The sequence below is a fragment of the Macaca nemestrina genome, chromosome 1, assembly GCF_043159975.1.
Source record: "Macaca nemestrina isolate mMacNem1 chromosome 1, mMacNem.hap1, whole genome shotgun sequence".
NCBI lineage: Eukaryota > Metazoa > Chordata > Mammalia > Primates > Cercopithecidae > Macaca > Macaca nemestrina.
In genome coordinates this window covers 6,806,587-6,831,416 of record NC_092125.1, presented here as the reverse complement: position 1 = coordinate 6,831,416, position 24,830 = coordinate 6,806,587, and the positions used below count along the sequence as shown (strand labels likewise).

At 37.7% G+C, this 24,830-nt stretch overlaps 1 protein-coding gene and 1 pseudogene across 5 annotated transcripts in view; one reads left to right on the top strand and one right to left on the bottom strand.

Annotated features, from left to right (window-relative positions):
* LOC105474663 (phospholipase D family member 5) overlaps positions 1-24,830 on the bottom strand; it is a 418,259-nt gene that overhangs the window by 253,582 nt on the left and 139,847 nt on the right. For 3 of the 5 annotated variants that reach the window (XM_071073552.1, XM_011729479.3, XM_011729478.3), the window contains one exon: positions 9,291-9,427. In XM_071073552.1, the coding sequence (XP_070929653.1) occupies positions 9,291-9,427 (137 nt within the window). Of the gene's footprint in view, positions 1-9,283; positions 9,428-24,830 lie in introns of those variants that run through there. The other 2 variants (XM_011729480.3, XM_011729482.2) reach the window with 2 other exon arrangements.
* Positions 16,295-23,143, top strand: LOC139357028 (large ribosomal subunit protein uL1 pseudogene; annotated as a pseudogene).

Genomic DNA, 24,830 nt, shown 5'->3' with positions numbered 1-24,830 from the left:
CATATTATCTCAATGAACACTATTCTTTCTGTAATTTATACTCATATTTTCATGAAAACTACTGCCCACTTAAAAAAAGGTAGCTGCTCAGCCTGGTGTGAGAGACCGCACGGGGCACAAAGAGAGACAGATAGTTGGGTTCCTTGTTCTCAGGGAGCTTTTTATCTTTTCGGGGAAACAAACAAACGAACAGAAATGCTGGTAACTCCAATAAAAGGCCAAAGTTCCCATTACAGAAATGGACTTTCGTTTGGAGAAAGGGGGCAAAAAAGTGAAGAATCAAAGTGGAATGAAGTTCTTCAGCTCAGGACTCTGGGAGAACGCAGATGACCTTCGAAGGCACAGAGGCTCAAAAGGGAAAGTGACATGTAGTGTTCATTTCTCCTCATTACAAAGCTTTCCCACTCTGCCAGCCCTTGAGTCTCTGCCAAAATGCAAGTGATGGTGGCTGAGTCTCTTGCTATAGAAGCTCAGAATAAATAACCTTTGCTTTTCTCATGGGGTTGGCCTTCGTTTATTTCCACAGGATTCAGTGTGTTGACAGAGGGGCTAGTTTTAGAAAAGGAAAGGAACATCTCTTCCTCTGAGATAAAAACGGAAGGAGGGAAGGACGAATGAAGTCACTTGGGGGATTCTGAGTTGGAAAGAAAGCTGAAGGAGTTACATCAGGTGGATGCCATCTTCTCAACCAAAGCCATCTCTAAACAGAGACCCACGGAAGGGAAGGGGAGGGAAGTGGAAGGGATTTACAACTGGAAAAGACAGGGAGCCAATAAGAAATGGATCAATTGACTCACTTACGTTTAACATCGTGAATTAAACATAAATGCTTATCTCTCTTAGATCTTAGAAAATTCAGGAAGAAACAGATACTGGCACTGATAAAAGGGAAAATACTTCAGAATATTATATAGGCGATAGGCTCACTGTCAGCTCAAATGAAGAAACTAGGAGAGGACATAAAAGAAAAGGCTCTAGAGATAGTTTTTGTCTTTATTCTACTTTCCATCGCTATTTTTTCATTTAGTGCACTAGAAATCCATTTGTAGTATCAAGGGCTCTAGGCTTTTACATTCTTTGGAGTTCCTCTGGGGTAGGAAGAATAAGTTAGACTACCTCCTTTTGCTTTTTTAGGCAGTCAGAAGAGTGTTCAGATATCAAATAAGGAGCCAAAACCAAATGGGATCTTCTAAATTTGGGAGCAACACTGTAATTTTAAAACATAGTTGGGTTTGTCAATACAAAGCAAAATAGATCAAAGTTAATGTAGATAAAGGGAAAAATTCATAGTTTAAGAAAAGGATGAAAAATGATAATAAGGTCTTCCCTATTTTGGAGCAAAGTAAGATGAAAGTAAAAAAAAAAAAAAAAAAAAAACCTGCAAACGCCCACAATAAATTTCTGTCCCTTAGTAAGAAGAAGAATAGTGGATATTTATTGAACATTTATATGACAGATGCTATTGTATCAAAGGTACTCACATTAACACATTTAGTCTTTACAGAAGCCTTTCACACAAGACCCAATACTTGTCTGCAATATACAGATGAAAAGAAAATGAGGCACCGTAAAATCAAGAAACTTCCCCAAGATTGCAAAGCTCTTAAGTGGTATAGCCAGATTCGAACCCAGGTAATCTGGCCCTATAGTCCACATGCTTATGTCTGGAATATGAAGAAATGAAGGGAGAGGAAGAGTGACGGAGGGAGGCAGAAGTACTGTTCAGTCAGTGCTGAACAATTCTTTAGTACCATACAATTGTTCATTACTGCAGTTTAAGAATGTTTCCTGTGGTATCACTGTGTCCATCACCAATACCTTTGGACGACAATATAAGGACACCCATAGAACTTAGATTCTGGTCTTTAATAGAAAGTCTTCCTGAAAAGGAACCAGGGCTCATTTGAAAGTAGACAATACCATGTCTCAAAGCAAGCTAATCTAAAATAGCACTAGAAAAGCTAGCTGTTGCCAAAAAGCAAGGCTGCTCTCAGAGATACCTGGAATAGTGTCAAAAAGTACAAAAGGTGGCTCTCACTGGCCAAGAAGTGACAATTTGGGCATTAAAAGGGAAAACAATGATTAAAGTCCACCAGAGCAAGCTGAGTCTGTTAAGACCACTCTAAGGTCATGATACTAAACAGAAAAGTGATAAAATACTAGGAGGTAATTGTCAACACATAAAGTGGTCTCTCAATACTGTCTTCTAGGAATGTCATATACTGATGAACCAAATTATGTGTGTACTATGCTGAAGCTGCAGCTGTTATTGATATAAATCTAGATGTCTGCAGATATTTTTTGAGTAAGAAATGATAGGTCAGAGGAAGAGATTCAGCAAATAAAGTATGTGAAAAACAAAGTAGAGAAAAATAATAGAGAAACTTGAAAATTTAGAAAGGATGCATAAAAAGTCTGTGTGTGAAAGGGTGGTATATAACAAAGTGAATTTGGCCCTTGCTATACTTTCTGTGACCAGACTTTGGTGGCCTAAGACACTCCTTATTGGAGAACTGCTGTGGAAACTTATACATTGGTTACCCAGCCTATAACATTACATGGAACATCTTTTGTACAGACCCAAATCTATTCAATTTAGGATGAAAGAAAACTTCTGGATTCAGGAATAATGGGGATTAGATAGGTTAGAGAAAGAGGCTGATATATAGAGATACAGACAGACAGACTGAGTTGTTTCATTTCCTTCATACTTCAGACTAAGTGAGCAAGCTAAAACCAATGTGAAGATATGTGGCCAAGAGTGAGCCAACCTAGACCGGTAGCCAACCAGGCATGGGGACTGATTTAGGAAGATGAGAGGCAAGTGTGAGGAGGTCCGGAACAGGGGCTGCCATAACTACCTAGATAAAATAGGTGACACATGCTCATTGATATGATTATATGGCAATGTTAGCCCACCCAAGACGGTATGTTTACTCAGCTTGCTTAATGATACTTTGCAGAAATTAATTTCCATGTTGTCATGAGGATTGGGCCTGAAGTCAGGGAGAAGGATGCTGACTGGTTCTGTATGTATTTATCAGGGAGGAGTAGCAACAAAAGCCCCTCCTCTAGTGAGCGTCTAACAGTGTCTCTAATAAGTGGGGGAGTAGCAACTGAAAATGACTGATGTAGGATAGCTCTGTGGGGGGAGTAGGGAAGATGGAAGTAGCTATATATACAAAATGAAGACTTCTCCTCTGAAAGGGTGGGTGTTCATGTGAAAGCGGGTGTTCTGCAATTGAGCAGCACCTGGAGCTCAGCTCCAATGTCTCTGCCGGTCCCTGAGGACATGATGTATGGGAAACTTCACCGTGTGTGGTTACTTCTCACAAGAATGAGGTATGAAGACGACAAGGGGCACTAGCGAATTGCAAAATAGCCAAGTCATAGGATGCATGCAACCTAAACTAGCAGTTTGAACTTTCCTTACTTATCAGTGATGTCCCAGGCCTACTGACATGTAGGTTATTAGTAGAAACTAGAAAATGTGTCTTTCACTCCCTCAGGTAATCAAAGTGACATGGAGATTTAAAGTTATATGGACCAAACCAATCATTTAAAACATATTGGGAAATGGTGGAAGCGCCCAGAAATCCAATACAAAGAGACAAAGGTCATTTACTGAGGCCAAAGATCTTATTTTTAGGGCAATACAACTGAGACTCATTAAAAGACATTTGGAAAATAAGTTTAGAGCCTTTGATGTTTTGTGATATTTTGTAGATTTGTGAGGGAAATTATGATAAAATTATCCACTATTAGTACAGTAATCTAGCAGCAAAATAATACAAAGGGGGGAAGAAATAAAACAAGACAAAACAAATAAGGATTTTTTATAGGGAGACAGATATGGTTTTTAGAGAGGCATATGAAAGTTGGAAAAACATTGAGTGGGCAAAATGAATCGGAATGGGAATCTTATTAGAAGACAGAAAGGCTAGTTAGCAGAAATAACATGAATTAAAGTACTATATTTAAGAAAGAGTACACCAGATGAGGTCTTGGGGAGAGACTGTCAAAACTGTGATGAGATGCTGACAGACTGTAAATGTTGATATTCTTTCGACTTTCAGAAGTGAGGAGCGCTACACACAGAGTGAGTTTAACGATAAAGTAATAAGATCTCAGCAAAGGTTGAACTGAGCAAGCAGCACTTTATGATAGTGACAACACATGGAGAAAAGCAGAAAGAGAACACACTGGACTTCGGTACAAAGTAATTGGAAACTGAGCATCATGGGGTAGAGTTAGCGCCTCCTTCAGGTAAAGTCTGGGAAGGAGTCCAGGGAGGTTAGCTCCAGGAAAGGGATGAGGTCATGAGAGGAAGAACTGGAATTTTCTAGAGAAAGGTTTAAGCTGAGACTGGCATGCTCAAGAACTTCTGTAGACCAGTGGATTTTCGTACAGGTCTGTGTCAGTGCCAGTATATTCAATGGTGCATCTCCGAAAAAGCCCTCACCTCTTTTAACAGGGGCATGACTGCCTGGAGGAATCTAGAACTGAACAACAGAACCTACTCTCCCTGAAGACTTATGAGGGCCTGGACCAGTGGCTGAGGCTGCCCTGAGGACAAGGATGGGTAAAACCAGGAGTCAATCAGTTTAAGAATTGGCTGTCAGATTGAGGCAAAAAAAAAAAAAATCCAAGTGAGACTTCAGGATGCTGCAGGAAGCATGGCGATATGCTAATCATGATCTGGCAAATGGATGGGAAGAAAATTAAGACAGAAGGGGTTGACAGAGGAGGAGGTTCAGGGAAGTAAGAGACTGAATAAACAAATGGACAATGACCAAATCATATATGAAGGCTGCACAATCTGTAGGCTCCTGCCCAGGAAACTAACTCCTTTTCTGCAATAACCAGTCCAGGAAGCCAGTCTGCTATAAGTTAGACTTGTAGGAAGTCAGATTGCTATCTCTAGTAACAATCCAGGAAGCTAAACAATAATTTCTGTAACAACTGGCCCCAAATGGCCAGGACTTGACTAATGACCAACAGCTTCCTTAATTTTTGTTCCTACTTCTAATTCAGGATCAACCAGAAAAAGTCAAGTATGACCCTCTAACCAATTACATAGGATGTCACTTCCAGTTATCCCACCTACAGCCTACCCAAGCCAATAGCCTCTAATCAGAGCACACCTAGAGCCTTCTTTCTTCCACTATGAAGTTTTCCCATTTCTCTGCCTGCCTTTGAGTCTCTGCAAAACACAATTGATGGTGGGTGACTCCCTTGCTGCAGCAAGCTCTAACTAAATAGCCTCTGCTCTCATGTGATTTGTCTTTGTATATTTCCATAGAACCAAAGACTAAAGTCAGGATAGATTCAGGATAAGTGAAGAAGTGAGAGGAAAAGGAAGTAGGTTGTGAATAGAGAAGAGGAATTTCTAGACTCTTTGGAGGAACAAGGAGATAATTAACATTTGCATATTATTTTTAATGAGTTTCCTGATGCTTTGCCATGGGTTTATACAAGTTACCGAATCCTCATAAACTTTGTGAGACAGATTTTTTAAATCTATCATTTTTAAGGAAAATGAAATTAAAAGAGCTTTCATAACCCATTAAGGGTGAAGAGGTGTCCCACGCCGAATTTATTCTTTTCACTATGTCAGGTCACTCTCCCGGACCCTCTCTGACATCCCCATTTTATTATTTCGTTTTCACACTGCTGACCAAGACATACCTGAAACTGGGGGAAAAAAAAGGGTTTAATTGGACTTACAGTTCCACTGGGCTGAGGAGGCCTCAGAACCATGGCAGGAGGTGAAAAGTTGCAGTGGCAAGAGAAAATTAGAGAGAAGTAAAAGCAGAAACTCCTGATAAATCCATCAGATCTCGTGAGACTTATTCCCTAACAGAATAGCACGGGAAAGATGGCCCCATGATTCAGTGACCTCCTTCCGGGTCCTTCCCACAACATGTGGGGATTCTGGGAGATATAATACAAGTTGAGGTCTGAATGGCGCACAGCCAAACCATATCACCCATTGTAGTTATGACCACCGTAAATTGCCGCAACAGTCTCATGACTCTACTGTAACTCCTTGTGCAGTCTCTTGGTGCTCTGCTGATCGGAGATGAATGAAATAATTCAATTCATATCTTCCCCAAGCTTACAGTTAGTAAGTAGTAGAAGCAAGATTTGAATTCAGATCTTCCTAATTTCAAAGTCCATGGTTGTTAACTGTGTTAGGCTAGCTTGGAAGTGGAGTTGCTTGCTGGCAGGTAGGTGTGAGGATGAAGTGGGCATTAAATGTATTGACTTGAAATGCTTAAAAAAATGGCAAGGCTCGAGTCTTGGGAAGTAGATTCTTAAGTTGCTAAAAACATTGGCAAGGGATGAGATCGATGGGTGGAGGTCTGTTAGCCAGGCACGAAAGGCTTACTCCCCAGGAAATCATTGAGGAACTCCAGAAACATTGCATCCACCTGGAGTACCCTCTGTTGGCAGAATATGACTTCCAGAAGAATTCTGTCAACCCTGATGTCAACACTGACCTAAAGCCCACAGCTGTCCTCAGACCCTATCAGGAGAAGAGCTTGTGGAAGATTGAATCAAATTCAGATGAGAATAATCCAGAAAAAGTGGTGAAACAACAGGTTGGAAACTGGATTGGGGTATAAGGAGATGCAGTAACCCTACCTCCTCATCCTGTGCATTGGAGAGAGGAGCCAAGGCAGAAACTTCCTGGGGATGAAGTTAGGGGAAGCAAGATACCAGTTCTAGGGCAGACATACCAGAAGCGCATGTTGTAATATCTGAGAACGCAGAGCAGAAACCCAGGGCACAGGGCAAGAAGCTGCAGAGGAAAGACCTAGAGGGGACGTATGTTTTGGAAAAGATCCCTCTCTCTCTCTCTCTCTATATATATAGATAGATAGATAGATAGATAGATAGATAGATAGATAGATATAGATATAGATATCTATATATCTATATATAGAGGTACATAGATATATCTATATAGAGAGATATCTATATATATAGATATCTATATAGAGAGAGATACACATACACACACATCTATATATATAGATATCTATATATAGAGAGATACACATACACACACATATCTATATATATAGATATCTCTATATAGAGAGATACACATACACACACATATCTATATATACAGATATCTATATATAGATATATATAGAGATACACATACACACACACATATATACACATATATGTACACATATATACAATCATATATCGTATACAATATCACATATATATATATGATATATGTTATCTAGTAACCCGGGTAGTGAGTTCAACCACCCACAGGAAAAGAGAATGCATAGTAGCTAGAAAAATATTTTCTAGATGGTGGGAGAAGTAGTATTAAGTCATTAGAATTTAGTCACTGATTGGAAGAAGAAATAGCCAGACCCCAACTCCAGTTACATGAGTTAAAAATAAAAATCAAAGCAAATTTTAGCTTCCTCCAAGTTAAAAAAAAATGACTGCTGTTGAAAATTACCAATACCTGGTAATGTGCATTGAAATGATCAGGCATTTTGTTTTAAGGAAGCTGCTATGGTTTGATCTCCATGAAATTGCTTTCTAGGTGATTGGGTTTGCATTTAAAATACACAGCACTCTTTGCTTTAAGGTGAGGAGAGAGAGAAGCAGTGTGTTCTCACTCAATAAATATGAGTCATGGTCCCCTTGTCTATGTATATTTGACATGCAACAGCATTAGCAAAAGATGACAGTAATCTACTGTTCTTCTGTTGCTTTCGTTACAGTAATCACGAAACAATTTTTCACCTAAATCCAGTCTGGAAAGTAAATATATTTATGAAATACCTTTATTATTTCCAGCTTTTAAGTTCAGGGGTACATGTGCAAGATGTGCAGGTTTGTTACCTAGGGAAGTGTGGGTGATGGTTTGCTGCACAGATCATCCCATCACCCAGATATTAAGCCCAGCATCCATTAACTATTCTTCCTGACGCTCTCCCTCCTCCCATCCCTGACCCTCCAACAGGCTCTGGGGTGTGTTGTTCCCCACCATGTGTCCATGTGTTCTCATCATTTAGCTCCCACTTATAAGTCAGAACATGCAGTATTTGGTTTTCTCTTCCTGCATTAGCTTGCTAAGGATAATGGCTTCCAAAGCCATGCATGTCCCTACAAAGGACATGATCTTGTTCCTTTTATGGCTACTTAATATTATGGAATACCTTTCTAACATGAAGGAAGAAAATCTAAAATGTGTATTGATTCCTTTCTTGTATGCTCTGTTCTGTATATAATGCCTGTTGCCTAGTAACTAGACTATAAGGTACCACAGGTTTAAAAAAAAAAAAAAAGCCAATTGTCTTTTCAGAACATTTCCTGCACCAGAACATTCAACCTCAAAGCAAAATATCCAGGATAAAACTCACATACAGATTATAAGGTTGTTGTTTATTTTAAGTTAGGAAAGTGGCGGGGGGTCTTAGGCTAATGCTTTCCATAGGGGAAATATAACAATTTAAATTTATGATAAGCTCTAATTCATAATTACTGCTGTAATTTAGTGGCCTCACTTCAGCTTTGCAGCAATATGTATATAAAAATAGACCTCTTGTTTATCTGCCTGTTTTTGGTACTTTTCTTCACCCTCCCCGAACCTGAAAAAACAGTAGCAGCTCAGGGAAGAGTTTGATGAGATTTCTGGGGTTGAGATTATGCTGCGATGTCTCTGCTGGTTAGCAATGGCCCTCAGGAAATGCTACTTAATGTAACTGAAGAGACATAATGCATACATAAAAGAGTAAAGCTATGGTAGTTTCTAGATTAAAAACAAACTGTGTGCTAAATTGGAACAGGTTGAGGAGCCCTGTGTCTTCTCATAGACACACTTACTTCTTCAATCTCTAACTTTAAGTTAGAATTTTCCCTGAGACGTGTATTTTTTAACTGGCATTTGATGGAACAACTAGCACAGCGTTCTTTGTCCACTGGGCCACTCATTTTTACAAGCTCATCACAGAACACTCAAAACAAACCCCATAAACAGTGGTCTCCAGAAATGCAGACTGTTACAAAAATTTTTTGTTGCCCACCAGCCTGTAGAGAATATGACCAGACTGTAAAGTGAATTCAATGATTACTCATTACTTGCCCTAAAAGTAAGAGCACCAGTGGACAGACTCACGCCTCAGCTTAAGCCAAGGGGAGCCTGGATGACTAACATGTGTTTATGTATTTTCTTCTCCATTATTCAAGGCCCTCTTTGGATTTCTTGCCCACCCCCTAAAAGAGAATTTTTGTTTGTTACCTCTTACCGACATTTATTTTGGCAATTTTTTTCCGAGAGTCCATCCTCATCCTCTCCCATGATGTCCACGGCTGAAAAGATCAGTGCAACGAGAATGGCAAAGCAGCACACCAGGGCAAAGATCACGATGCACTTCTGCTGGGACTGAAAGACGAAACAAAGACAAAGAGAAGTAAGTGGTGCTGCTTTTTCTTGGGAAACTCAAGATGTGCCAACTTCTCAACATTCCATGAAAAATGGGTGGGGATATGATTATCACTGCCAGAGAAGGGAAAGCTATTCTCTAGTGAACAGGCCCAAGATCTTTGTGCTTATTCCTCAACACAGCCTTCAAACCCCACTTCAAGTGCTAGACCCTGTTAAATAATTCAAGTGTAGTATCCAGGCTTCTGAATGAGTTTGCTCTTCTTCTTCCTACTCAAAAGCAGTCCAGAAAAGATCACTATGATATCTACTGTTTCAAATTAAAAATGAAACACATATGCTGGCATCATGCTGTCAATAAAAACAGTCAAATTCTGTAAAATATTTGAAGATATTTATTCTGAGTCAAATGTGACTGACCGATGGCCCATGACAGAACCTTCAGGAGATCCTGAGACCGTGTACCCAAGGTCGTGGGCCATAACTTAGTTTTATACATTTTAGGGAGACATAAAACATCAATCAATACATGTAAAATGTATATTGGTTCAGTCCAGAAAGGCAGGACAGCTGGAAGAGGGGGCTTCCAGGTCATAGGCAGAGTCAAAGATTTTCTGATTGGCAATTGGTTGAAAGAGTTATTATCAATAGCAAGGAATGTCTGAGTTACTATAAGGGGTTGTAGAGACCAAGGATTTATGCAGATGAAGCTTCCGGGTAGCAGGCTTCAGAGAGAATAGACTATAAATGTTTCTTAACAGACTTAGAGTCTGTTCTATCAGCAATTCCAAAAGGGAGGAGGGCACAGATGAGGCATGTCCAGCTCCCACTTCTCATCATGGCCTGAACTCATTTTTCAGGTTAACTTTGGAATGCGCTTGGCTGAGAAGAGGGTTCCATTCAGATGGATGGGGGGGTTTGAATTTTATTTTTGGTTTACAATGTGTTATTTAACTGACATTGTTTTCTTTAAAACTCTGAACGCAGACATAACTCTTGATATGATTTTCACTTAGAAATACAAGCTGAATGTCTAGGTGGTTAAAGTCACTCACACACATATCATTAGGCCCAAGTATTGTAATTTGAGCTATTTCTCTCTCTACGGGCTCATGGCTAAAAGTGGCCGAAGACATGGCCATGAAAACTGGGCAGGAGCTGTGACCACTGCAACAAATTATTTTGCCTGCTTTGCCTCTGCTACAGTCTGAATATTTGTGCACATCCAAAATTCGTATGTTGAAACCTTAACCTCCAAGGTGATGATATTAGGAGATGGGGATTTTGGGGAGGAGATTAGGTCATGAAGGCAGAGTTCTGCCCTCATGAATGAGTCTCAGAGATGGGAATGGTGGCATGCACTTATAGTCCCAGATAGTAAGGAGGCTGGGAGGATTGCTTGATTCCAGGGTTTTGAGGCTGCAGTGTACTATGACCGTGCCTGTGAACAGCCACCACACTCCAGTGTGGGCATAATAGTGAGAATTTGTCTCTAAAAGGAAAAAAAAAGTCCTTAAAGAGCTCCCTTGCCCCTTCTATCATGTGGGGATACAGCAAGATGGCACCATAGATGAAAAAGGATACGGGCCCTCACCACATGCCAAATCTACCAGCATCTTGATCTTGGATTTTCCAGCCTCCAAAACTGTGAGAAACAAATTTCTGTTGTGTATAAGCTACCCAGTTTATGATATTTTGTTACAGCAGCCCCAAAAAGACCAAGATAAATTCGATAAATTCTGGATGGAGAAAGGAGGAAAAGCAATTTTGAAAGTCTATGCGCAGCTTTTAAGGGTTATTTACAGAGGTGAAGGGGTCGTCTTTCATCAGGCAGCCAGGCGCACATCACTCTGTTAGTGATAAATATTTGTACACACACACACACACACACGCACACACACACAGTTCAGAGCCTTTCTGAAACCAGCTGACCTTGCATCCTCTTACCACCCTGCTTCACTTCATCACTCAAGCCACATGATTTCCTAAGAATCCAAGGAACCTCCCAAACTCAGAGTCCAGGTCACCTAGAGCTATCCTTAAATGACAGATTGTAGTTAGAAATAGATGTAGTCAAGTCAAAGGAATTAATGGTGTTTCTGTGACCAGGCACTATCAGCCCACACGAGTGCTTCATTTTTGTTTTAAATCCTCCTTCAGGCCTCATCTCCTATTGTAACCTCAATCCAAGTCCGTTCCTGCCTGTCATGTTTTCTTACGCCTCACTCAAACATGAAGTGATGAAAGCCAAAGAAAGATACAATCATTATTCTTTTACCCTAGACCCTGCTTATCTGTAAGACATGGATTCTGTTTTATTCTTTTCTTTTTTTTTTTCTTTTTTTTTTTTTTTTGCCTTTTGAGATGGCGTTTCACTGTTGTTGCCCAGGCTGGAGTGCAATGGCACGATCTCGGCTCACCGCAACCTCCACCTCCCAGGCTCAAGTGATCTCCTGCCTCAGCCTCCCGAGTAGCTGGGATTACGGGCATGCACCACTACGTGCAGCTAATTTTGTATTTTTAGTAGAGACGGGGTTTCTCCATGTTGGTAGGCTGGTCTTGAACTCCCAACTTCAGATGATCAGCCCACTTCAGTCTCCCAAAGTGCTGGGATTACAGGCATGAGCCACCGTGCCCGGCACTGTTTTATTCTTTCTATCCTCAAGCCAACAGCACAACCCTAACAAATAGAAGGTGTTCAAGAAATAATTATTGTATAAATAGTGAATGAACGAAATGAAAATTACAATGGCATATAGTATGGTTTGACTGTGTCCACACCCAAATCTCATCTTGAATTGCAGTTCCCATAATCCCCATGTGTCATGGGAGGGACCAGGCAGGAGGTGACTGAATCTGGGGGCAGGTTTTTCTCATGCGGTTCTTGTGACAGTGAATAATCTCACGAGATCTGATGGTTTTTATGAAGGGCAGTCCTCCTGCACACGATCTCTTGCCTGTCCCATGTAAGAGGTGCCTTTGCTCCTCCTTCACTTTCCACCTTGATTGTGAGGTCTCCTCAGTCATGTGGAACTGTGAGTGCATTAAACCTCTTTCCTTTATAAATTACCCAGGCTTGGGTGTGTCTTTATTAGCAGCATGAGAACGGACTAATACAGCATACTTCTGAGAATGCAGAGACACATAAAATGGTTCTCTCAAAACTCATTTGTGACCTTTTTGAAAACTGGTTTGAGTCCATATTTTGGTGATTATAAATTTTGTATTTCATCCTTTTTTACTTTCTGCTGGTGCTACAGGCAAATTCATGGGCCACATTTAGCAACTATATAAAACTTGCAGAAGAGATGTGTATTCATCTTGCCATTTTATTTTTCATCCATCCCTTATTCCTCGTCGATTTTGTTTAAAGTTTATATTTTGACAAATTATAGTTTTAAAAGGTACAAAGTGATATTTTAAAAATATAGGTAGAATCATAAATTAAGCTATAAAACTGTCCATTGCCTTAAATATTTGACATTTTTGTGATGAGAACATTGGAGATATACTCTCTTAATGATATAATGTACAGTACTCAAGTATTATCTATATTCACCATGCTATGCAACAGATCTCAAAAAGAAACCGACTTATTCCTCCAATCTTAGGCTTTGTACCCCTTTGCTTATCATCTCCTCATCCCCTCTACCCACCAGCCTCTGGTAACCACCATTCTACTCTCTACTTCTATGACTTCAATTGTTTTATATTCCGTGTATAAGTGAGAACATGTGGTATCTGCCTTTTTATGTTTGGCTTATCACTTAGCATGTGTTCTCCAGTTCTATCCATGTTGGCGCAAATGACAAACTTTCTTTTTTCAGGTTGAATACTATTTCGTTGTAAATACATTCCACATTTTCAAAACACCATTCATCTGTTGATGGGCACTTAGGTTAATCCCACAGCTTGGCTATTATGAATAGTGTTGCAATAAACACGGGAGTGCAGACGTCTCTTCAATATACTGATTTAAAATCTTTGGGTAAATACCCAAAGGTAGAATTGCTAGATCATATGGAAAATCTAGTTTTAGTTTTTTGAGGAATCTCCATACAGTTTTCTATAATGGATACACTAATTGACATTTCTTCCAATAGTGCGTAAGTTCCCGTTCCTCCAGTCCTTGCCAATGCTAGTCTTTTGTCCTTTTCATGATAGCCATTCTAACACATGAAAGGTAACGTCTCATTGTGGTTTTAATTGGCATCTCCCTAATGATTAGTGATACCGAACTTTTTTTACGTATCTGTTACCCATTTGTATGTCTTTTCTAAAGAAATATCTATGAAAGTCCTTTACTTCTTTCTTACTCAGATTACTTGTTTTTCTTCCTATAGAGTTGAGTTTCTTATATAGTTGATTAGTTTTCTATCAGATGTATGGCTTGCAAATATTTTCTCCTAATCCCTAGGTTGTATCTTCACTCTGTTAGTTCCTTTGTTTTAAAGAAGATTTTTATTTGAATGTAATCCCATTTGTTTATTTTTGCCTTTGTTGCCTGTGCTTTTGAGGTGAAATCTAAAAAAGTTATCATCCAGGCCAATGTCATGTAGCTCTTCCCCTGTTTTAGTAGTTTCACACTTTCAGGTTTTATGTTTCTTTCATCCATTTTGAGTTGATTTTTGTATATAGTGTGAGATAAGGTCCAGTTTCTTTCTTTTGCATATGAATATCCAGTTTTCCCAATACCATTTATTAAAGACAGTGCTCTTTTTCCATTGTGTATTCTTAGTACCTTTGTCAAAAATAAATTGGCCACAGATGTGTGGTCAATTTGAGTGTTTTTTTTAAAATCATGAAAGGATGTTAAATTTTGTGAAGTGTTTTTTCTGCATGTAATGTGATGATGATGACTTCTTATTTTTTGTCTATGTGGAGTATCACATTTAATAATTTCTCAATGTGGATATATCCTTGTATACCAGGGATAGATCCTATTTGATCATGGTAAATGATCCTTTTCATGTGTTGTTGAATTTTGTGAGTAGTTTTTTGAGAATATTTGCATCTATATTTATCAAGGATATTGGTCTGTAGTTTTCTTTACTTGTGATGTTCTTGTCTGGCTTTGGTAGAGGGGGTAACGCTGACTTTGTAGAAAGACTTTGTAAGTATTCTTTCCTCTTTGATTTTTTAGAAAAGTCAGTGGGGAATTGGTAATAGTTCTTTAAACGTTTGGCAGCATTCAGCAGTGAAGCCATCAGACATTGGGCTTTTCTTGATGAGAGATTTTTTATTACTGATTCAATCTACTCACTTGTTATTGATCTGCTCAGATTTTGTATTTCTTTGTCATTCAGTCTTGATAGGTTATATGTGTCTAGAAATTTATTTCTATTTCTTCTAGAGCATCCGATTTGTTGGCATATAATAGTTCATAATAGTTTCTTATGATTGTGTTTCTGTGGTATCAGTTGTAATGTCTCCACTTTTATTTTTGAATTTATTTATTTGAGTCTTTTCTCTCTTTTATTCTCTTTTTTCTTAGTCTAGCTTAAGGTCTGTCAAATTTGTTTAACTTTTCAAATAACTACTCTTAGTTTTATAGTTTTATTGATCTTTTTTTAATCAGTTTTCTAGTTTCTAGTTTCTATTTCATTTATTTCTGTGATAATTCTTATTATTTATTTTCTTTTGCTAACATTGGGCTTAGTTTGTTCTTTTTATGTTTTCTTAAGGTGTAACATTATTTGAAATATTTTTTCTTTTTGATATGGGCATTTATTGCTACAGACTCACCTCTTAGAACTTCTTTTGCTGCATTTCTAACTTTTGGTATGTTGTGTTTCCATTTTCATTTGTCTCAAGATTTTATTAATTTCCCTTTTATTTTGTTCATTGATTGATTGGATATTCAGGAGCATGTTGTTTAATTTCAGTGAGTTTTCTGAAATTCTTACTGTTAACCGATTTTTAGTCTTAACCCATTGTGATCAGAAAAATACTAGATATGATTTCAATCTTCTTAAATTTGCTTAGACTTGCCTTGTGACCTAATATATGGTTTATTCTGGAAAATGTTCTGTGTGCTCTTGACAAGAATGTGTATTTGGCTGTTGTTGGTTTGGAATGTTTTGTACATGTCTGCTAGGTCCATTTAGCCTGAAATAAGTCCAATATATTCTTATTGATTTTATGTCTATCCAATATTGAAAGTGGTGTATTAAAATCCTCTACTTTTATTGAATTGAAATATGCCTTTCCCTTCAGATACTTTAATATTTCCTTTATAGATTCAGGTGCTACACTGTTAGGTGCATATATACTTATAATTGTTATATCCTATTGATAAATTGACCCCTTTATCATTATATAATGCCCTTCTTTTGTCTTTTTTTAAATACTTTTTGACTTGAAGTCTATTTTGTCTAGTGTAGCTATCACTACCCTTGTTCTCATTTGGTTTCCTTTTGTGTGGAATATCTTTTTCCATCCTTTAATGTTCAATTGATGTGTTCCTTGAAAAGTGAAGTGTGTAGCTAAAGTTAAGTGGATTGTGATGAATGGACCAAATGCTATGCTCAGTATATTATATTCGATTGTGGCAAAACAAATACCTGCTTATTGTCAAAATTTGCTGCAGTGATTGTCTTTCTCGCTATGTGAGGTCTAGGGGATAGGCTTTGGGGCTGTGTGAAACATTAAGCTTCAGTTTATGGCAGATCTAGTGTCTACTTGTTGCGGAAACTCACTGCCAGTGGGTGGGGAAAGGGTTTTCTCATTCCCTGAGCAGCTCCTAGGGGTAGGGTCAAAGGCTGGACATAGAGGCTGGCTATCCACGGATTCAAGCCTAGTAGTCCCTCCCACCTCTTCTGGGAGTGACCGGCTTGACTTTGCAGGTAACCTATGCTATTACCTGATATGTCTGATCAAGCACTGCTGGCAGGTACACTGAGCTTTCATCAAGATCTACCCACTGGTCTCCATGGGCTCTGCTTTCTTGCTTTGTTTCAGCCTGACCCCAGGTGATCTGGCTGTGCCATACCCTCCTGTTTCCTATTCCCTGTGAAGTGCGAGTGGAGTAGGCTTCCTGGGATGTATCAGAGAAGTCAGATGTCTACCTCCTCACATCTCTTTTCCGACTATAGAAAGCATGAGCACTGGGGAATCCTGTGTGGTGCTGTGCCAACTTGGGGAAGAGGGAAGGATGGCATGGTCAAAGCAAGACTGTTTCTTTTAGCTTTCAATGGGGAAATTTAGTTCCATGGAAATGAAGAAAAGCATTGACTCAGGTTTATTCCTACATTGTAGAGTTTCACCAACATATTTTTGTCTGTGGATAGTTACTAGTTGATCTTTCTGTTGGAGGGAATGAAGACGGGGGCCAACTTGCCATTGTCACTTCACTAATTTTACTTTCAAGAAACGCACAGTGGACTGTTTGAGGGCTCAGGCTGCAAAATAAGATTGCTTGAATTCTGCCATTTATTGGATGTATGCTCTTAGCAAGTTATTTAGCCATATGCTTCAGGTTTCTTGCCTGTAAAATGGGGATGTTAATAACAGCTTCATAGACTTATTATTAATAAAGTTAAATGAGATACTATATATAAAAGTACTTAAAACAATACATAGAAGATAGATAGCAGTAAGTGAGTCTTTGCTATTGTTAGTATATTGTTGCATTTTTAACACTTGTATTTACATGCCTCAAATATTTTTGGAGAAACAAGGCAAATATATAAACATTCAACAAAAACTGTAACAGAGAGGCAGAGAGACAGAAATAGGAAGAAATAAGACAAAGAGAGAAGGCAAATGTTAGATGGAAATTTTCTAGAATAAAATTTTTGAGGAATTGTTCTAGCTCAGTCTCTTAACGCAAAACCCTAAAGCAATGTTTCCCAAATTTAAGCATGGATCAAAATCACTTGTACAAACATACATTGCTGGGCCCCAAGGATGTACTTGTAACAAGTTTTCAAGAGATGTTCCTGCTGCTGATCCCTGGGCCACACTTTTGAACCTGGGCCCTAAAGTATCAACTAAAATAAATCCTGCTTAGTACATGTTCATCCTTCAAATTTACCTGCCTTTAGTAGTTCATTTTCAAACATTAAAAGGATCATGATAAATATAATCTAATGAAAAACATATAAATTTTGTAATTTATTTTCTTTGTGGTGGCTTTAAAAATAATTTTAAGTAATATTTTTAAATTTCAAAAATGTTTTCTCCTGGCTGTCAGTTTTTATTTATTTTAATGATATTATTTCTAAAATCAGAAAATGTTTGCTTTTAACTATGTTGAAAAAAAGCCTCAAAATGTAAAAAGAAAATCACTCATAATCCTACTGAGACCTAACTGCCATTTATATTTCATTCTTGTTCTTTCCTATATTCCACCTGCCTATCTAATAATCTGATAAATTCGTATCATGCTGTAATTAAGGTTTATATTCTGGTTTTTGCACTCGATGGTATGTTAGTGTCCTTAAATGTTCTTTCATAGCATAGTTCTAAATTTTTGCATAATATTCTAATACGTGGACATATCATCGTCTCCTTTACCCTAAAAAACTTTCAAGAAGCCACTCATTTTACAACAGAAAAAAGTGATTAAACTTTTTTTCATTTTATCCAGTTTCCCTAGACATTATAAATGGAAACCATCAAAAAGAAGCTTTTAGCAAGGTTTAAAGTAATGTAATAATATTCACATTAATCTAGTCCAGAAGATACTCTAACCCAGGAAAATATAGTTAGTTATCTCAATAACAATTCTGAAGAGAGCAGCTTAAAAATGCCATACCAGGTAAATAATGAGCATTCAATGAATGAATCCTAACAAATACAATATCATTGATTTGTTTCTCATTATTCTGAATGCTATAATAAATGGCAATAGATAAGTAAGAACTCTAGCTACTTTGTATGCTCTTGGAAGTACTTTGATAACTCTCACAAATTTATTTTAACTTCTATTAGTTTAATTTTATATTAAATTCCATTAAAAGAAATTTATTTTAACTTCTATTAGTTTAATTTTATATTACTAAATTCCATAAATTTATTTTAACTTCTCACAAATTTATTTTAACTTCTGTTAGTTTAATTTTGTATTATTAAATTCCATTAAAAGAAGCAGTTAGCTAGTTGTTTCCATTTTCATTTGCCAAAGAAGACAAATTCAGACTCTGATATTCATTTTTAAATATCTCCTCGGAACAATGTCCTATAACAATATAAGGTCATGCCACTACTTTCCTTAGTCTCATTTAATTTCCACCTCATCAAAAGTGAAAGCTTATGTTCAAATGATAGAATAAGAGCCGCATAAATGATATCAAACTCCAGGGAACTAAGAGACATTAATTTTCAAATCCTTAACAGGCAATTCCAGAAATCAATTTGAACTACCCTTTTCTGTTTTTATTGAATTTAATCAAGGGAAGCAAGTTTTAAGGAGAATCCATAAACATGTTTATAATCTAAACTTCACAAGACAAAATTTAAAATGTTATTATATAGCATCAGCCAATCTGTACTTTCACAGCAGTTAACATGCATATGAAAAGAATTGCTTTCTTGGTCAAGAAGTAAATATTAAAAAATGCTAACATTCAAAATATTTGAATGTCATATCCTTAACAAATATGTTTTAACTCAAATACAGAAATAGAGATATATTATCTCTAATTAGAAAAAGTGTTAAACTTGAAATTTTCAAGCTGGGCTTTTATATCATTGAACAAGCTCTTAAAAGGAATTTGCACCTAGGCCGGGTGCAGTGGCTCATGCCTGTAGTCCTAGCACTTTGGGAGGCCAAGGTGGGAGAATTGCTTGAGGCCCAGAGTTCAAGGCTACTATGGTCAACATACTGAAACCTCATCTCAATTTTATTTTTTATAAAAACATTTTAAACAGGAGAAAAAAAGGAATTTACCTTTAGGAACCTATGACCCTAGAGGTAAAAAATGTAAATGTGCAAAAGTTATCTAAAAATTAAAATTATTCACATTATTTTTCATGTATTTACCATGACAATTTTTTAAAACAAAGTCATGGTCAAGTCTTAAAAATAATACTTTTTATGTGTACAGTTCTTAAAATCTACAAAGTTGAAAGTTCTAGTAGAATTATTCCCTACACGAAAAATATGCAAACTGGGACTCAAAGACATTTGGCTATTAAGCTGTCCAAGGTGAACCAAACAGTAGGAGACAGTCTGGGTATTTAATTTAGGTCTAGAAATCCAAAATCTCTTTGTCTGTTTTATAGATGCAGACTTTTCCCTTTTTCATTTCTTTTTGATTTCTTCATTTTCTAACTTAATTTGCACTATAGTTATTGTTATTATTATCAGTTTTTGTTAACTTTCCATGGTGGTCCATTAGTATAGAAACTAAGGTTGAACATTGCCTTCGTCTGTAGAGATATGGTATTCCTGGCCCTGTAGGCCTTTCCTATGATTCTAGATGCGCTGTTATCTTGAGCCCCTAGTGATGTTCCCAAAGGAAGCAGGTCACCCAGTAGATCCAGAGTAATCTCATCTGGTGACTTATCAAATTTCTGGATAATGACTACACTCTGGAATCACATCAGAAAGTCTAGACTACAAATGGCTTAGGGGCATTTCTCTAAAATCCTTATAACAGAGTTAGCACTTCACTTCCTACATATATTTCCATGTTCCTTAGGGCTCTGTCTTAGGATTTTCTCTTCTTACTCTGTATCCCTTTTCTGAGGTACTTTAATTTACTCCCAAGGCATCCCTCGCTGTACATACCAGTAACCTGCAAATGTACATCCAGCCCAGAGCATCCTGCTGAGGACAGACCCACACTGAGTGAGCTTCCTTGCCATGGCACAGAAAAGCAGGACCTCGAAACAGTCCATCAAAACCCCCAAGTTGAGGAGAAAGAGTTGGGATTTTAGAAAGGCTAGAGTTGACAGGGCAGAATACCAGAGAGAGAAAAATCCTCATGGAAAAGCAGTGAAGATCTTCAGGTCTCCTTGAGTCTTTAGCTGAGTGCTGATTGGCACACAGCTGTGAGGAGCTACCTGTCACCTGGGACACACCTGCCTGGAAGGAGCAGGTGGAATAATCGCCAACCCATGCACAAGGCCATAAAGAGTTGGCGTTCCACTCAGAGCGGACACATATCTTGTAATACATTAGAAGTAGAGTAATTAGAAAGGTATTGTCTGGAAAGTAAAACAGAAAACAATTAGCCCTAGACTCATGGCTGCTTTGGTCTCTCCTTAAAGAAAAAAAAAAATCATAAAAAGCAAGCCTCAAATTTGGGCATGGTAGCCTGCGAACAGCCACTGCACTCCAGCTTGGGCAACATGGTGAGGCCCTGTCTCTTTAAAAAAAAAAAAAGCCTCAAAAAACCCAAACTGTTCACCAGTGAGTAGTAACTATACCTCATAACAAAACTAAAGAATATTTTTAAAAATATGATAATATCCAGCACAGAATAAAATCAAATTCACAGCCTCTGGCATCTAGTAATTTCTAGCAGACATGCCAAGAAACAGGAAACTATGATCCACAGTGAGAAAAATAATTAAGCAATTGAAGTCAACTCAGAAATGACACAGATTAGTAGACACAGATATTAAATACTGTAACTATACTGTAACTATATTCTATATGTTTGAGAAGCTAAGTATGCTACAGAGAGACTTTAAAGGATATAAAAAAAGATACACATTTAAACTCTAGAAATGATAAATACACTGAATGGGATTAATAGCAAATTAGACACAACATATGAAAAGATTAATGAACTCCACGAAAAGACAAATAAAAAACAGTTGATTGAACAGAGTATCAGCGACGACACAAAAAATCTAATATATATGTTCTTGCAGCCTCTGAAGGAGAGGAAGAGACAGAAAAAATATTTGAAAAATATGATGGCCAAAAGTATCAAAATTTGAGAAAGATGTAATAAAGTAATTTTACAATGGTAAAGGGGTAAATTCATCAAAAGGACAGAACAGAACTAAACTTTTATGCACCTAATAAGAGAGCTTCAAAATACCTAAAGCAAAAGCTAACAGAACTTGAAGATAAATTTAAAAGTCTTCAATTATTTAGTGACTTTGAAACCCCTTTCTCATTAGTGGATAGAACAAGTAAATAACATTTCAATATGTACATAGAAGAAATAGAAAATACTATCAACCAGCTTCACTGAACTGATATTTATGGAGCACTCCACTAAGTAAATAGCAGAATTCCTTTATTTAAGAGCACATAGAACATTTACCAAAATGGATCTTATTCTAGGCTGTAAAACAAGTCTCAATCAAGTTAAAACAATTTTAGAAAGCCAGGAGCAGTGGCTCACATCTGTAATCCCAGCACTTTGGGATGCCTAGGTGGGCAGATCACTTGAGGCCAGGAGTTTGAGAACAGCCTGGCCAACATGGTAAAGCCCCATCTCTACTAAAAATACAAAATTAGCTGAGCATGGTGGCATGCACCTGTAATCCCAATCACTTGGGAGGTTGAGGCATGAGAATCGCTTAAACCCAGGAGGCGGAGGTTGCAGTGAGCCAAGATCGTGCCACTGCACTGCAGCCTGGTGGACAGAGCAAGACTCTTTCTCAAAAAAGAAAAGAAAGAAAAAAGAAGAGAGAAGAGAAAGGCTTTAAATGATAAATGTATACTTTAAAAATGTAAAAAGGAAAAAGAACAAATTAAACTCAAGTAGACAAGGAAATAGAAATAATAATGAGCAGAATTCAATAAAAGAGAAAACGAAAACAAAACCGTGCACACAAACACCAGAGAATCTGAAGTCTGATTCTTTGAAGCTGTCAGTAAAATGGATCAACTTTTAGCAATACAGATAAGAGGAAAAAAAAGAGAAGATACAAATTCCAAATATCTCTATGAGAAACAGCACATCAAAGCAGATCCTACACAAAACAAAAAATAAGGGGATGCTAAGAACAAATTCATGATAAGAAATTTATCAGTGTAGATAAAATGAACAACTTTTTGTAAGATAAAATTACTAAAGCTCCTTTTCCAATTACCATGGCATGAGGAGCCACGAGCAGTCAAGTCTCTCAGGACACCCTGTATGAGGTGGTGCAGGAAGGCCCTGCACGGGGACCAGTGCAAGTGCCCCAAGGTTTTGGAGACTGGAGTTGCAGGTAAGTTTGATGAACTATGACCCCCAGAAGGACAAATGCTTCTTGGGCACCATCAGGCTTAAGTCCACTCCCCGCTCCAAGTTCTCTGTGTGTGTCCTGGGGAAACGGCAGCACTGTAACGAGTCCAAGGCTGTGGATATCCCACACATGGACATTGAGGTGCTGAAAAAACTCAACCAGAATAAGAAACTGGTCAAGAAACTGGCCAAGAAGTAGGATGCCCTTTTGGCATCAGAATCTCTGATCAAGCAGATCCCGTAAATCCTAGTCCCAGGCCTACATAAGGCTGACACGTTCCCTTCCCTGCTGTTACACAATGAAAATGAAGTGGATGAGGTGAAGTCCACAATCAAGTTCCAGATGATGAAGGTGCTGTGTCTGGCTGTGGCTGTTGGCCATGTAAATGTTACAGACAATAAGCGTGTGTATAACATTCACCTGACTGTCGACTTCCTGGTATCATTACTCAAGAAAAATTGGCAGAATGTTTAGGTTTTATATATCAAGCATACTATGGGCAAGCCCCCCGGGCCCATAATTAAGACACGTTCAAATAAATTCTACTGCCACCAGTCAAAAAAGAAAAATTACTAAAGGTCACTCAAAAAAGATAGATAACCCAAATACCCTTATATCAATTAAAGTAAATAAATTTTTAGTTAAAAACCTTCCTGCAGTAAAAACTCCAAGTTTAGGTGGCATCACTAGTGAGTTCTGTCAAACATTTGAGAAATAAATAATGCCAATTCTATTCAAGATATCCCACAAAATAAAAATGAAAAAAGCTTCCCAATTCATTCTATGAGGTCAGCATTATATTGATACAAGAAGCAGACAAAGACTTAAATATGTTTCTTGTCCTACTGTTTTATGATACACTATTGAAGAAACCATGCCTCTACATTCATTTATTTAGCAGATGTGTATTTAATGTCTTCTCTGTGGAAAGAGGAATATGGGGGTCTGCAAAGATCATGATCTCAACAGGGAAGAGAAATTTTCCATTTCCTCTTCAAATTATTTATAAAAATTGCAAAAGGTCTCTGTCTACCTCAACTTGCCTTTAATTGAAAGATCAATCATCAGTTACACAGTTTTCTTATTTTCCCATGCCTAACTAAAGTGATCTCAACGGCACTAAAGGATGTTTTTGTTTTAGGAAATTCTCATTATTTTTACTGGACCAGTAATGAAAATGATTTCTGCAGCGAACTAGATGAGTCAATCTTTTTCAAGGAATTGTATTTACACTGGTGCAAAAGTGATTGCAGGTTTTGCCATTAAAAATAATGGTAACAAATTACCATTACCATTTGCTATTAATAAATTACCATTTGTAATTGGTAATTTATTGCCATTACTTTTAGTGGCAAAACCCACACTTGCTTTTCTGGTAATAAATTCAGCATTGGGTATGCACTAGTTCATTTTCTACCTTTAGTCTTTTTCACTAAATTGAGCTCCTTGAGTTCTAGGATCTTGCCTAGATCCATAATGCCTGGCAGACATGTTCAATAAATATTTGTCAAATGAATGATGAAGAAGTGAACAAATTAAAAAAAACAGCAGAGGCTAATAAATCAATAATTTCTGTTTTACCACTCTGGTTATTTATTTATTTTACTACTTATAAACTTCCATTGATTCCCATAACAGAAACATATTGATTTGCAAAATTACACATGCAAAACGTAAAACACTCTGAGCCCATATTAGCATACAAAAGAAAGTAATATGTGGTATGGAGGGCATCTTTTTTAAAATAGCGGAACCCAGAGTGGAAATTAAATTTGAATGAAGATGTTAACTGAGCACAGAGGCCTACTCTACTCCCCATCTTATAAAAAATTCTTATAAATGAAGAACAGATGCAGTATTATAATAATAATTTTATAATGAATGTTGACAACTAGAAGGAGTACCACCTATGGACAAGAAATTTTAAAGATTTAGTGGAAATTAGAGTGACCAAGCAGATCAGAGTCCTCAGACACACACAGGAAAATTCAAACTGCTGTAATGTAAGCAGAGCTCTAAGTCTAGAGGCAACAGAGAGTCAGAAATGGAAAGAGCCCTGGAATGACTGGTGCAATGATGAACTGGGAAACTGTATACGGAGCTGATGGGCCAGTCATCCCTCTCCTCCTACCCGCTCCTTCTGCCCTCTCTGTTGAGCAGCACAAAACAGACATGTTTTAACTCACACATTCAAATGAATAGGGCAATTCACAGCTATGAATAGGGCAATTTCCTCAGAGAGTGAGAACTCCCAGAAGGGCAC